The sequence below is a fragment of the Puma concolor genome, chromosome E1 (genome assembly GCF_028749965.1).
Source record: "Puma concolor isolate L17-30 chromosome E1, mPumCon1.1.hap2, whole genome shotgun sequence".
NCBI classification, from domain to species: domain Eukaryota; kingdom Metazoa; phylum Chordata; class Mammalia; order Carnivora; family Felidae; genus Puma; species Puma concolor.
Genome location: NC_141680.1, coordinates 60,185,501 through 60,200,514, shown reverse-complemented (window position 1 = coordinate 60,200,514; position 15,014 = coordinate 60,185,501). Strand labels below are relative to the sequence as shown.

General features: G+C 56.3%; 1 protein-coding gene and 1 long non-coding RNA gene across 3 annotated transcripts in view; one reads left to right on the top strand and one right to left on the bottom strand.

The window, feature by feature from the left end:
- Nucleotides 1-11,853, bottom strand: part of PGS1 (phosphatidylglycerophosphate synthase 1) — a 35,027-nt gene extending 23,174 nt beyond the window's left edge. Inside the window, exons 1-2 of one of the 2 annotated variants that reach the window (XM_086688183.1) lie at nucleotides 11,683-11,853; nucleotides 2,507-2,696 (exon numbers count right to left, since the gene is read on the bottom strand). In XM_086688183.1, coding sequence (XP_086544309.1) covers nucleotides 2,507-2,696; nucleotides 11,683-11,825 — 333 coding nt within the window. In that variant the 5' untranslated portion in view covers nucleotides 11,826-11,853. The remainder of the gene's footprint in view (nucleotides 1-2,506; nucleotides 2,697-11,682) is intronic. The other variant, XM_086688182.1, reaches the window with a different exon arrangement.
- Nucleotides 11,303-13,030, top strand: LOC147574564 (uncharacterized). The gene is made up of 2 exons (XR_015244336.1): nucleotides 11,303-11,504; nucleotides 12,297-13,030. It is a non-coding gene; the product is annotated as an uncharacterized LOC147574564 (long non-coding RNA).
- Nucleotides 13,031-15,014: the final 1,984 nt, after the last annotated feature.

Genomic DNA, 15,014 nt, shown 5'->3' with positions numbered 1-15,014 from the left:
ACTCCCCCCCGAAAGTAAGGCACGGCCTAACTGTACGAGCCACGACACAGCCATCGAAAGAACGAGGGAGGTCTGTGCCGTGACCTGACAGGGCGCCTGTAACATACCGCCGAGATGAAAGCAAGTTGCTCCCCCACCTACTGCCCCCCCCACACACCCTGCTGACACAGGGGCTTCACGACTGCCGAGAGCGGTCCCTGCGGGCAGAGCAGGAGGGCAGCGTGGGTGCCAACCTGCATGCCCCCTCTGCACCCGCATGGTTGACTTTTATAACGAGCACGTACGAATTTCCTCTGAGATGCGGACAGCTCCCTAGGGACGAAGACAGACCAGACGGGCATTCAAAGATGACTGTGACCTCGGTCCTCTCCCTAGACCTGCTCCAGCCCGGGGAACAATGACCCCCTCTGGAGTTCGAAGCACCCTGCCCCAGAGGCGGGTGGCGAGGGCAGAAAGGTCGGCGGCATTCCAACAGTCAGGCTCCGTCAGGCTCTCGAAGGAGACAGGAGGGCCAGGCCTCTGGGGAGGCGGCAGGCGGGAAGAGAGAAGCAGGAGGCAGGGCACGTGTCTGCTTCCCCACCAAAGAGGGACGTGGCCCCCCCAGCCCCCCAGCCCGCACAGGAGGGCCGCCCTGACTCCAGGAGCAGGCAAACACACCAGCAAGAAGCCTGCAGACAAGGAAAGCACGGAGAATTTTCCCAGCTCGCCACCCCCTCTGTCTCTGTTTTGTTATTTATGAAGTGCTCCCGCGGGGACCGCGGGGACGCAGACCAACAACTCGGGTACAGGCACCCCGGCTCAGGCAGCAGACCGCCTGCGGGTGCCGCCGCCAGGCCCGTGGGAGCAGCCTCGGCTGTAACGAGGGCTCGGGGCCAGGCAGACGACAGGCTGCACTCCCCAATCAGGGAACAAGGCCACTCTGTGGGCCCTGGGAAGAGCTACATCCCACTCTGCACCACCCATGCGGGGAGAACTGCCCTCGACTCCACCCAGAAGGCAGGACAGAAGGGCCTCCTCCCGGCCTGCCGGGCCAAGCCCCGGGGCCCTTCCTGTCCTCCGCGGCCCTGCCCGGGCAGGTGCGCAGCCTGGGGATCGCCACACGGAGACGCAGCCAGTCATTCACCCAGAGTAGACTAGAACACGAAAACCTGCCTCTGCAGAACCGGTTTCTTCAAGCCAAACACAGAACCAAGTAGGAGCAAAAGGCAAACGGCCTGACATCAGTTCTAGCCAAAAAGGACACACGGGACAGAGGAGCAGTGCAGGGGAGAGGTGGGGAGAGCCTGTACACAGACAGGGAAACACGCACGCACGCAGAATGCATTCTGGAACGAGCCAGTCAGAAATTAAGCTAAGCGGCGCTCCGCAGCACAGCAGGGCCAAAGGAGAAGGGGCGAGTGTTCAAGTCAACTACAGACCGTTCGGTGGAAAAGTTAATCTCTACATACATTTCCTACGACCTCCCCCCTTTCTGCCTGTCTGACCTCGTCAGACCTTAACTCTAACATCATTGCCAACTTGAACCCAGAGAGTTCATGTTAATAAAAATTGATCAGCTTCAAATGAATTATTCCGATTCGCAGCTGAACCTGGAGGACTTGGATGAGACCGGAAGACCTGGGCACTGAAGGCTCAAGCCGAGCCTGCCCGCCTCCCCCCCCCAACAAAGGTTAGCCCCTCCCCCAGTACAGAAAAGGCACAAACTGTAGACAAAGTCACAGGAAAGAACAGGACTCATAAGGCCTAAAACCGGATGTCCAAATCTCCCAGTGGTCTCTAAACACCTCCTCACCGAACAAGAGAATTCCAGCCACTTCCTACACATCGAGTGTCATCCGTGGCTCGGCCGGGTCTTCGTCTCCAGGACGTTCTGTGTCCTGAAGACGTTTGCAGGGGCCTTCGTGCCATATCTAGAGTAAGGTTCCTTTCGTCTCAGACCCCGTCGGCAAGGACGCCCACAGCCCCTCACGAACCTCCCTTCTGATGGAACCAAAGCGGTCAGTCTGTCCGTAAGACTCAAAATCCAGGACCCGCCCCTCACGGGCCCACACGCTCTGGGCTGCTCTACCTGAGATGCGAGCCACACAGGAGCGTCCGAGGACAGTGCAACTCAACCATCTGTGAGGCTGAAAACCTAACAGGGAGAAGAACCCACAGCAACAAGCAGGGTAGCCATCAGAAACTGCCACAGCGCGGGGCGCCTGGGGGGCCTCAGGGAGTGAAGCGTCCGGCCCTTGATTTCGGCTCAGGTCATGATCCTGTGGTTTGTGAGTCAGGGCACTGCGTCAGGCTCTGTGTTAACAGTGCAGAGCCTGCTTGGGAGTCTCTCTCTCTGCTCCTCCCCCGCTCTCTCTCTCAAAATAAAAAAACTTAAAAAAAAAAAAAAGAAAAGAAAGAAAGAAACTTACAGAACAGAAGACACGTCTGCTCAGGACACCCTCCCACCCCCAAGTCCCCAAGCCTCTAGCTCAGACGTCCCTCCTTCTCTCCTGCGGACACAACTTACCTTCATGAGCTCAAAAAATTCCGCCGGGGAGGAAAGCACCCTGACGTGCGAGCTGCAGACCCCAAACTCTGGGACCAGGTTCCGGATCCACTGGAACCTGTGCACACCCTCTGGACACAGGCAGCAAGGAGGGGAGGTGACCTGGGGGACCGTTGGGGACAGCAAAGGAGCCAACAGCAGCCATGGTGACCTGGTTAAAGAGACATGCAAAGGGTCATACTTCTCAAACACTCCCTTCAAAGTCTGTCCCAGCTACCGGGGGACAGGTGGAAGTGGAGGGTTTTTGTGTTTTAACCGATTTCAGATTTTCTAGCCTAGTTCAGGTAAGCCCGAGGGCTTTTCCTTCAGCCCGTCCAAGCTGAGCAACTTGAGAAGTGCCAAGGCCTAGAGAGAAACCCCAAACTGGCAGCTGGGTCCAAACAACTCCAAATCGAGAGCGGCCACGAGTAAACTCACGGAAGCCACCGCACGTGCTCAACACAGAGGCGCCCCGACAAACCCGCCTGCACAAAGCCACTGAAGGCCACCTGGAACGAAGGCAGGCCCGGGATGAGGGTGATCACCGCAACCCAGGCCGCCAGCTGTGTGACTGCAGAGACAAACAAGGCTTTTATTTAGGGAAGGACCTAGAAAAACAAAGTCTTCTCTTTAATACTCAGCTGTGGAGAGAAGAGCTGGAGCAGGAAGAGCCTGGAGGAGGGGGGGCCATCTCGGCCGTGGCGACAATCGCCCCCCCTCGGCCCTGGGACACACCGTCCCCGGGGATCATGCCACATAAAGCTGCGCCCCAGACAGGCTCCACTCCGCTGAGGCAGAGACAGTGGCAACCGAGGTCCTGCCCTCGCACCCGCGGATCCGCAGGTCTGCCGCCCGCCCCGGCTGGCACCTCCATGGGGACAGGGAGGGAGGGGCAATACACCCGGAGCCCCACGCGAGCCCGGGCCGACTCCGAATCCCAGCAAGCAGCAGCAGGAAATCCCTGTGCTGTGCGTGACCTTCTACTGCAGCTTTGCGAGGGGCTCTGGGGAAGGGACGCTGCAACACCCCAAGCAAGGCCTGAAGAGCCACAGATTCCAGGAAGATGATTTCATTCACTTGCCTCATGATAGAGCGCTGAATCTTCCCAGGGCCTGCGAACGTCCCTACACAGGCGCCAGATGGCCCACAGCTGTGCTTCCCAGAAAGCCCGTCGGTCTGTCCCGGCCGACTCATTGCCAAGAACGCTTTAGTCAGCGGGTGGAAGGTAGCGGTTCCCTGGATCCGGGGAAGTCGGGGACTGGCCTGGGGCCCCACGGTGCAGAGGGAGGAGAGCAGCTAACCTTTCCCGCTGTCTGCGATGCGGGGGGGGGGTGACGGCACTCGGGGCCACTGGCTCGCTAAGGTTCTCAGGTGATGAGCGGCAGCTGGCAAGCAAAAGGCCTAGACACGTAAACTAGCAGCTGCTGCCTCAATTTCCCAAACCGTAGGCCTTGTTCCTGTAGTGCTCAAAGACAGCTTCCAGGAAAGGGAAAGACGCTCCAGTCCAATGGAAGACCACAAGATGATGGGAAAGCCTGTGGGACAATCCATCCGAAGGCCCGAAGGGGGCCTAAAGTCTACCAGTCATTCAGTAAACATGGTCCATCCGAGGCGGAAAACCCCACAGCAGCAGCACCAGACCGACGTACCCCCAGTCTCACAGCACCTGTCATCTCTCAGACCAAAGAAAGGACCAGGGCGCCAGCTAACACCCCGGGCCACACCCCCCATCTGGGCCCAGAGACTGCAATCAGCTTCCCAAAAGGGAGATGCGGAAACACGTCCTCGGCACACAGCAACCCAGGAGGGGGCCAGCGCGGGCCCGGGGCCTCCATCCCGGTCATCGTGTGAGCACCCCCTGGCCCGTGAGGGGCGCAGGGGAAGAGCTGCCCGGCCCCGGACTCCCAGAGCCCAGCGGCCTCACAAGCTGACACGCCTGAGATCCTCCAAGAACGACACAAGACACAGGTGCTGCCATTAATTAAAGGTCAAAACATACAGCACATGGGCTTCGAGTGACCGAAAAGGGGAGCTCTCGGCGCCGGAGCCCCCGGAGGCCTTACAACACCTGCCTTCAGACGGGCTCCCTGAGGGCTGCGCCAGGAGAGGGGAGGGGCGAGCAAACCTAAGGAGTGGGAACTGGCAAAAGCCACCGTGAGCGGGAAAACTGGTCTCCGCGGCCAGTCCCCATGACACACACGCCAAGGGGTCCAGCGTCGGCCCCGTCCTGCCCGGGAGAGGCCCAGGGCAGGCTCGGGCGGGCCAGGCTCAGGTCTCGTCCCTGCCAGGCAGCTTTCCCCGGGAATGTTCCACCAGGGCCTCCGTCCAAGATCTGTTGAGGGCTTTTTTATGTTGGCTTCCTGTTTAATCTGTGTACTGACAGGTTTATTTTTGCTAGAGAGGAGAAGGAGCTGAGAGGTGGCAGGGGCCCGGCGGGTGGGGCGGGGGAGACCCCGCCCTCAAGTGGCAATTTCGCACACCCAAAGTGGAAGGCACTTTGGAAAGGAGCAAAGCCTTCTACAAAGGGCCCCGCAGCGCCGACACAGGCGTGGGGAGACCACGTGTGGCCAGGTGACGATCTAACTCGAAACGAAGGGCCCCGGCCAGGGCAGGCACAGCCAAGCCAGAGTCCACTTGGGGGCCCACGCTGTTCCCTCACCTCGGCCAGAAGCCCGTGGGGGGGCTGGTTCCCGCTTTCCACAGCCTAACTCCTGGGAATCTTCCCAGAAAAGGTTCCTTCCAGTGCCAGCAGCAACCCCACTGCACAGTAACCCCAGTCTCCAGGGGCGACCACCTGTGCGGGCAAGTCCCCGCACCCCAGGGAGGTTTACTAAGAAACCGCACGTCCCAGGTCAGGAACCGAAGCCCCGAGAGATCTGAGGAGCTGTGGTTACTTTACCAAAAAAGCACAGCCATGTCAGTCACACACACACACAATTTCCACACCGAGACCTGGACGCCCCTGAATCATCTCTCTGGTACCACCTAGCCCCGGTTTCTAGTTACGAAGAGAGGAAGTGGGGAGAGGGGGTTGGGGACCCGATCACAGCTTCTGCTGACGACCCGGCCTCCCAAGGCAAGCCCCTTTACTCGGAATACCATGGAAGTTTGGAGAACAGGGCTAGGGCAAGCGGGTGCCAGAGGCAACAACAAATCTAGCGCACTGACACCCCCCCCCCCCCCCCCAGCCCACGATTCTAAAAGTGGAACAAAGCAGCACGCCCTCCAAAGGGCAGGCTCCGGCCACCGCGGGATGACAGGCCCGCAAAGGTTCAGCCCCAAGGCTTAAGGCTTCGGGCAGAGAATCTGCAGAGTCCCGCACTGGGGAGTCGGCTGGGTGTTAGGGCTCAGGACCCCTGACCTGGGGCCCTTCCTCCCCCTGGGTGAGGGGGGCGAGGGGAAGGCTTCAGGGTGACTCCAGGAGGGCACAGTAAGTATGAAGGGAGGGGAGCCGTGGGGGGGGCAGGGGGGGGGCCCCGGGGAGCGAAGTCTCTTCCCACCATCTCTAAGAGGAACCCACATCTGAACCGCCTTGACCGAGGAGGCTCTTTTCCGAGTCCCCAGACCGGCGGCCGCCACTAAGTGAAAACAGTGGAAGCCCACCTGGCCCAAGGGGTGATCCTAGGTGGGAAAGAGCGGCCCACCGTCCGCCGAGGCACCGGGAGGCAGGGGGACTGGAGTTCGTGACAGTCAGCCGCTCGGAAACGGCAGAAGAGCCACGGAGACACAACTGGACACCGCTCCTGACCCCGGGGGCCTCAGGGGAAAGAGGAGGTGTTTCTCCTTCTCGTGGGGAGACAGGAGCTCTTCATTTCACCAAACATCCTGGAGCTGCAGATGCTCCATGGAAAAACACTGGCACGCCTTGCATTTTCCCTCCGTCTGGATGCGCGACAGGGTGCCTGGAGGTCCAACCCCGCTCCCCCGTGGCAGCGGCGAGAGGCCAACAAAGGCAGGCAAACACGAGAGAATTACACCCCGGTCTACACTTCCCATGTCCCCTCCACAGCCTCTCCGCCTCGGAGGACAGGGGTCTGCTTCCCAGGGGCTGCGGAAGGTCACCCGCCCCAGCGGGAACCAAACAAGCGGGCCACCCTCTCAGGGGTCTTCTCAAAAGGGGGCATCCTGGGCTCTGAACAAAGAAAACAGCGATGCTACAGGACTGTCCTCAGACACTAACCACAAATCCTCCACGGACAGCACAGGAGCCCTACCCCCTGTCCCGTACCGCACTCGGGGTACTAACTAAGTGGCCCCCACCGTGGGCTCGGCCATGCTCCGAAGGTCCGTGGGCTCTTCTGGAACTGTAAGATAAGATTCGTGGTACAAGCTCTGTGGCTTGGATCCCATCCAAATCTGTACAAAATGACGAAAAAATGAAGTTTTTAAGAGAAACCAAGCTCGGTGGACTGCAATATTTTCAGAAACTACTTTTTAAGAAAAACCCACCCTCCCCCCAGTCATGCACACTGAAACGTCAAAAAGTGAGCTAATGAGAGAAGAGCAACAGTCATAGCACTTCCTGAGAAAAGCTCTCAAGAAACTACACGAAGGCACCGCACTTCCTGCGTCCCCGGCGGCAGGCGGCCCTTCCTGACTAGCGCAAGACCCGAGCCCGAGAAAGGGAAGTGAGTGTGAATTCCCGCAGGTTACAAAAGACCAACGGCCCTCTGCACTCCCACCACAAGTCCGGCGTGAGAGGCTGCGGCTGCCAGCACTTGGCTACGTGCTGACCAGCTAGAGGACTGTCCTCTGGACTTGCCCAAAAGGAAGTCGCTCACATCCAGGGGCCAGAAATCCCACGGAACCCACGACACGGTGTGGTCGGTCGGTGAGAGCACCAGACACAGCGCAAGTGCCTGTCGAGAACCAATCACACGTTCAACTAATCCAAAGGCTCGGACGGGCCTGACTTCCCAGCAGCCTCGAAAAGAACTCGTTTACGTGAATCAGATCACGTGTTCCCAAGTGGACGATCTATCCAAACGCTTTGATCCAGGCTCCCTGCTAACTCTCTAGGGGCACACAGCTGACTGACCCAGCCTAATGCACGTCCCCAGCCGCAGTGTGCTGGGGGACAGTCATGGTTAACGTGAACTCAACAAAGCTACAATTTAAAAGTCTGTCCGCTAATTCCCTGCAGGATCAAGTTTGAATTATTTGGGGGAAATTACGCTCTAAGTATCCCCCTCCCACCCATTCCATTACTGTAAATAAACCAAGAGCAGGCTCTACTAAACCCTAACAAGTAAGGAGCATTACAAAGTTTAAAGAAAAAGTGATTTCTGGAAATCTGGTGGTCCCTCAGAGTAGAAGATACTAACAAGCTGAACCGGAGGGTGCTGACCTGCCGTTACAACGGAAGACAATCTAACTGAAAGGACAGCCTTCTGGGGGGCGCCTGGGCGGCTCAGTCGGTTGGGCATGCAACTTCAGCTCAGGTCATGATCTCACGGTTCGTGGGTTCGAGCCCCAGGCCGGGCTCTGTGCTGACAGCTCTGAGCCTGGAGCCTGCTTCGGACTCTGTGTCTCCCTCTCTCTCTCTCTGACCCTCCCTCGCCTGGTGCTCTGTCTCTGTCTCTCTCTCAAAAATAAATGTTAGGGGCGCCTGCGTGGCGCAGTCGGTTAAGCGTCCGACTTCAGCCAGGTCACGATCTCGCGGTCCGTGAGTTCGAGCCCCGCGTCAGGCTCTGGGCTGATGGCTCAGAGCCTGGAGCCTGTTTCTGATTCTGTGTCTCCCTCTCTCTCTGCCCCTCCCCCATTCATGCTCTGTCTCTCTCTGTCCCAAAAAATAAATAAACGTTGAAAAAAAATAAAATAAAATAAATGTTAAAAAAAATTAAGGAAGGAAGAAAAAGAAAGAGAGAAAGAAAAGAAAAAGAACAAACGAACAGCCTTCTGGGTCTCTGTTTCCCTCTAACTCACGTTTGGAGCCCCCTCACCCCTCCTCATACTCACACCTACCCACACACCTAGAAGAGAGAAAACAGGACTTGAGTCTCAAAAATAAAGCCCTTTCTGCACATATAGCTCAAACTGAAAATCATTTGTTTGGTGTTTTTTTAGAGAAGGAGGCCACAAAGAAAATATTTCCTCGCATGGCAGGCAAGCTCGAGATTAGGAACCAGCGCCCCCCTGACACCTTTCCCACTGAGGTTCATCTACTCCAAATAACAAGTCGATTCTGTGTAGCCTGATGACTCCAAACTATCTGGTGTCGGCTGCCCCTCCTGAGCTCCGGATCTGTCAGAACACCTCCACCTGGACGTGCCTGGATACTAGTGAACCTGCCCCGAGGTCACCTTATCATCACCCCCAAACCCAGTCCCCTTTCTTACCCCCTGTTTTGGTGAAGCGTGCCTCCATTCACGCAGTCACCCAAGTCAAACACACGACCTACCCCCCAGGCACTCCCCCTACGCCTCCCCCACCAGAGCGGATTCTGCCTTCCACTCCCCACCACCTCAGGCCCAGACCACTCTGAAAGGAAACTATAAGAAATCTCAGAGCTTGCCTCCCTGGGTCTCAGCCCAGAGGATGTTTGTTCCTAGCTCCTCTCTCCACCTCCCTTCCCTACTCAGCGCCCCCAGTCAGCTCCTGGAAATGACTTGAGAACTGCCTTCCGCCTCTGCTGCTACAATCAGCAGCCCACATCATTCAGGATCCTTCCCTGAACACCACCAGCTCCCCCTTCTCTCCCTAGCCTGCTCCTATACTCCAAAACGCAGCTCTGAGATCACAGCCACCAGGAAGCCTTCTGTGACCTCCTGGTGTGCCTCTTAGGTGCAGCCGTGACCTTCTACCTTACTCTACTATTTCTTCTGTTATGGGTCTGAGCATCTTGAAGGTGGGGCTATGTCTTTACCTGTCTTCCTAGGCACCTACGCACAGCAGAGCAGTGCTCTACACCTGCATGCTGAATAAACGAATGAACCCAACAGTCCAAAGCAATAATGAGTCAGATGCCTGCTCAAGAGAAAAACAGTATTTCTAGATCACTAATTGGAAGTAATTTTAAGTAGCATTCTCTGTCACTATGGCTGTCTCTGTAACTAACAAGGAAACCGCTGCAAGGAAAGAACCCTCCTTTCCCCCCCACCCCCCGCCCCGCGTGTTAGCCACGAGGATTCACCAGGCACTCCAACAGTTGAGTCAGACTGGCAGAGCTAAAATCTGAAAAAGTCTAAGCTCATGACTACACAGAACTATTATCAATGAATCAACGACCAGAGTTACAAGAAACCACATCATTCGGGGAATGAGGCGTTGCGAGGTACAACCGTACGATTGGAGGAGAAACGAAAGTCAGCAGCCAATAGAGGATGAGTGGCCACACAAGACCAGAGAAACCCCAACACCAAGGCCACAAAGAGTCCGGGAAAATCTGCAAACCCGTAAGGCAGTAAGGCAAGAAGAAAAAAAAAAAAAAAGGGTCAGAAAGCTACAGTGTTGTCACAACACTGGTCACAGCACTTATCGGCAGTCAGTCCTAGTAGCATTTTTCCCCTAAGGATTATAAAACACAAATTTCAGACACTTGTGTTTCTTTGGCTTAAGTGAGTTTCTGGTTTAACTGTTGACCCAGAGATACAACTCCCTCTCTCCGCTTAATCAAAAAGAAATACGGTGCCACACCTCCTGCCTCCATTTACAAAAAGGACTTTGGGAAGTCAGTTTAGACTCTCCCCACTGCCACACTCTCCACCACCCCCCCCCCCACACACACACAAATCACTCAAGAGAAATGTCTTTTTCAAAAGAATTTGTTAATAGTCAATTCCAATGCTAAACAGGAATTAACAATGAAGTGTTCTTCCTAGAGTTTAAACATATACAGGGAAATTACAAAACTGCCTGAACACCTCATCTTTGAGGAGAACACATTTCTTGAAACTTTAAACCAAATTTCCCAGTGGTTTGATGCCGAGATGTGGAAGTCATCTGACTTCACTACCCACTGCAATGGCCAGGTCTTGGCCAAACACCAAGTACAGAAAACGCTGAGGCCACCTCTGCCCTGCCCCCGCCGGTTTCACTGATATGAAACTTAAAGCCATTCTGATCAGCAGGCTTCTAAGGGCTCAATATAGCCCCGATGCTATCACCTAAAAGTTACCCTGAATCAAACTCGATTTTTTACTCAAAATCATCCACCGTAACCCAGGATGAAGCAGGCTGCTTCCCATACCTAGAAACAGCACGCATGACTGGACCACAGATCTGTGCACGGAAAGTCAGGAGGTCTCATCCTCACCCAAGTAGCACAGATAAAATCTAAGACAACGCAAACCCTACTAAGGCATTTACGTCTAAGATCTTTTTCTTTTTCTTTTTTTTTTTTTTTCTTTTAAAGGACCAAAGGGGGCGCCTGGGTGGCTCAGTGGGTTGAGCCTACTGACTTGGGCTCAGGTCATGATCTTGTGGTTCGCGAGTTTGAGCCCCACGTCGGGCTCTGTGTGGACAGCTCAGAGCCTGGAGCCTGTTTCGGATTCTGTGTCTCCCTCTCTCTCTGCCCCTCCCCGGCTCATGCTCTGTCTCTCTCTCTCTCTGTCAAAAATAAATAAACATTAAAAAAAAAAAAATTTAAAGGATCAAGGGTAAGACTTGAGTGTCTCTGATAAGAAAACCATTTGCACACAAGAAATCTTTTTTTTTTCTTTTTACATTAGCACTAACAGCAGGCCTCTTGGGTCAGCATGTTCTAGGCAAATGTTGACTCTGAAAGCCCACTGCCTGAACAAACCGGTTCAAAGCCTCCCTCGCCATTTACATAAGTCACTTCAGTACTTTTCCAGAACACGGGCCCTTTGAAAAGTGTGAAGGGGGTGGGGGGGTCGAGTGGTTCCTCTTCCCTGGCCTTAGAGTCACTGACTCAGGATTGCTTCACAGCCCTCTCGGGCAGGATGTGAGAAGCGCTGCACGAACACAATCCCGGCTGAGCTGATTCACTCCGGCCGAGCCACCCCGCGGCCAGGACCACGTAAGGAAAAGACCCCCTCCGCACCCAAGCGGCGTCTCTCGCCACCAGACCCCGCCACGCCAGCCGCCGGGGCCCGGGGCGCCCGAGCTCGGCCCCCCGCGTGAGCGCGCACTCCCGGCGCGGAGGGAGGCAGGGCTGCGGCCGCGACCCCGCCACGGCCGGCCCGGCCGCCTCTCACCTCCTGCGCCGGCGGTCCCGGTTCCTGCCCAGGCGGTCGGACAGGCGCCCCAGGAGCGCGGCCAGCCCGGGGCGGCCGGGCAGCAGGCCCAGCAGTCGCCTCCAGAGCACCGGCCCCGCCGCCGCCGCTGCCGCCGCCGCCATGGAGACTCGGCGCTTCCGCTTCCGGCGCGCAAGAACTTTATTGACAGCGGCGCTCGCGGACAAGTGGCGGCGGGGGCGGGGCGGGCGCAGGTGTGCAGGAGGCGCGCGGGGCGCAGGCGCAGACGCCGCGGGAGCGTCCGCCTCGCGAAGTCCAGGCGGTGCCCGACGCCGGGGCTCCCGAGCAGGTGCAGCGGGCAGGCCCGGGGAACGTGCGGCTCTGCGAGCCGAGGGCCGCGTCCGTGGAACCGGGAGCACCTTCTCTAGCCGATCTTCGAAAAGAAGATGTGGCAATGTCCTGAGGGGCAGGGGAGATGGCTCTGACCCGAAACATGGGGTTCCTCGGCCGACCCACGTGGACTGGGACTCGGGAACCGGAAGAGCCGTAGGAGGTGGCCACATCGTCCTTGTCCCGGGGTGGGGGTGTTGTGGACACACGGGATGCAAAACATTCCGAACTCCGCTTCCACCCAGGTATCCCACAGAAGTCAGTTACGCGTTCCCTGCAAGAATGTTCGTCTCAGCATTGTGCATGATACCAAAAATGTGGAAGCAATCAACAGTGGGAGAGTTGGTGAAATAAATAATGGGGCATCGCTGCGTGGGAAGACCGCGCGCGGCCATGAAGAATTACGTCCTAGAAGAATCTTGAGTGACACAAGTGGAAAATCCAGATTTTAGTAGTATAGAGCTTATCTCGTTGGGAAAATTAAAAATTGGGAGACAGCATCGTGTGCAGACAGACTGAAAGTAAATACACAAAACCGCTAACATTGTTTACGTGGGGCTATTCAAGAGTTTCCAACTTGTTTACAACCAACGAGCGTTTCAGATTGTTTCAAGCTTTCCTTTACGTTTAGAGAGCTTTCCAAATACAAGGTGGACTCTGATTCACCTCTTCCGAGTTAGAAGTGGTGAATCATCAAATTTCCTAATTTCCAGTAACTAGGATGAGACCATCCATTGCCTGATTCCACTTTTGCACGGGGCCTAGGACAAGGGGTAGTTGTAGGGTCAAGTGGCTGAATGCCTGCACCATGATGTTTAATGGTGACCACAGGAGCATTCTACCCATCCAGAAGAGAGCTGGCAGCTTCTTTTTGCATGTGGCGGTGGTGCTTTGCCGGGTGAGGTATTGAGTGAGACAGACAACCATAGTACTGTCCCGTTGGCAATTTCCCATCTAAAATAAACTGTAGTTAATACGGTCGTATTACAGCATGGTAAGTTACACCAGTAAGTATTTACATATAAACAGCAGGCAATGACCAGTGCCTTCTGAAGCCACCCACCTAGAGCCTCTGTCCTTCATGGCTAGTTTGAAACTGTCAGAGCTGCTACCAGAATGAGGCAACCATGACTTTGCCCTAGGACGTGCACATTTAGAAGTTGCAAAAATTTTAAATAATGGTTTTCAGGGATTGAGCAATTTTCTTTAATGGTTGCATTTACACGATGACAAGACAAACACTTTCCACCAGGAGAGATGTCGGCTGGTTAGCGAGCACAGGTAAAGGAGATAAGTCACTCTCAGGTGACACAGGTGGCCCAGAGAAGAGGCCTGGGAGTACCCCAAGCTGCTTGGAGGGCCAGCGGGCTAGGCTGCGGCAGGGCTCTCCACTCACACCTTGATGACCCTGGGCCAGAAGGCATGTGCCCTCTGAGACCCCTGATGGCTCGAAAGCCCATCTGCTGACGCCCCCCTCACCCTCCTGCCCTCACCCACTGCTTTCTGGCCAGTCGCACCGGCTCCTTCCCGAACAGGAGGTGCCAGGGTTACAATGACAAGAGCTGATGAGACCGATGACAGATATCAGGTCTTCCCAAACGGAAAAGGAAACGCATTCACTGGAAGGAGAGTTGACGTCAGGGAGGGGTGGGCTGCGGCCCCTGATAGCCAGGCTGCTGTCCCGGGCAGGAAACATCAGGAAATCCTGAGCCAAGGGCCCATGCCTCACTGTCTGTGATTCACACACGAACCGAAAATCAGGCCAACGCAAGCGGAAGGCCCCTCCTCCCCAGACTACTTCGGGCGCAAGGGTCTCTTTCAGCCACAGGGCACTTAGCAAATTCCAGAAGGAGGAAGAGGTGGTCCAGCCCACCTCCCTCTGGCGAGGAGAAACTCTCCCGTTGGTTTGTTGGGTTTGTCCCGTAGGCGGGGGCTATCAGCTGCTTCTGAGGAGTGCACGCTTGGTTCCCGGGGAATGGAGCTTAGGTGCTGGGGGGATGAAGCCAGCTGGGGACCACTGCATTCTTTCATTCCGTCGTGCCCGGCCTCACCGGCCCGTCTCTTCTCAATCCCTCAACACCCTCCCTCCCCCCACCCCACCCCCACGCTGCCACCTCAGGATCTTTGCTTAGCTGTTCTGTCCACTCATGAGCACGTCCTCCCAGCTCCTCTCATCGCCCCCCCTTCCAGACTGAGACCTGACTCCAGCGCTCCGGGCTTCTGTTCCCCCAGAGCAGGGGTCGGCCAACATTTCCCTCAAGGGCCCAGTCGCGACTACTTTATCCTCTCGGAGCCGGGTGGCCTCACGGGCAACTGCCCAACCGGGTACAAAAGCAACCGCAACCAATACGAACCCGTGCAGCCGTATTTCCAATAAAACTTTATTTACAAAAACAGTCTGCCGGCCTGTGTGCCACGGTCTGCCAACTTCTGCTTCAGATCAGGTCTTTTCCCATGGCCGTAGCCGAGGTACCAGGCATTGAGGCCTCCCAGGCCTGCGTGGCCCTAAAAGTGCTTGAGATGAGGTCTTTCTAGCACCAGGGGCCTCAGGTGGCCAGGGGGGGCAGGGGGCTGCGGACGAGGCCCAGAGGAGCTGAAGGTTGTGAAAAACAAATCTGCCAAGCACTGAAGCTGAAAACAGCAACCTATGGGGGGGGGGGGGGGCGGGGAGCCAGTCAAGGTTCTTGTACTTATCATTTAAACTTTTCGGCGTCGAAAAATCTTGTCATCGGCGAAACAAAACCCCACCTGTCCCTCGACGTGATCCATGCCTCCCTGCCGCAGAGAGGCCCAGGATAATCTGGCATTTCATCAACAAGAAGCCCGGGCCCAAATTTCTGGACATGCCTCCTGGGCAGAGCGTGCCGGTTTGTTTCTCTGTGTCGCTGGTGAGAGATAAATGCAGCTCTCGGTTTCAGGGGAATCTCAGCCTCTTGTGGTGTGGCAGGCAGCCAGCGCCACCC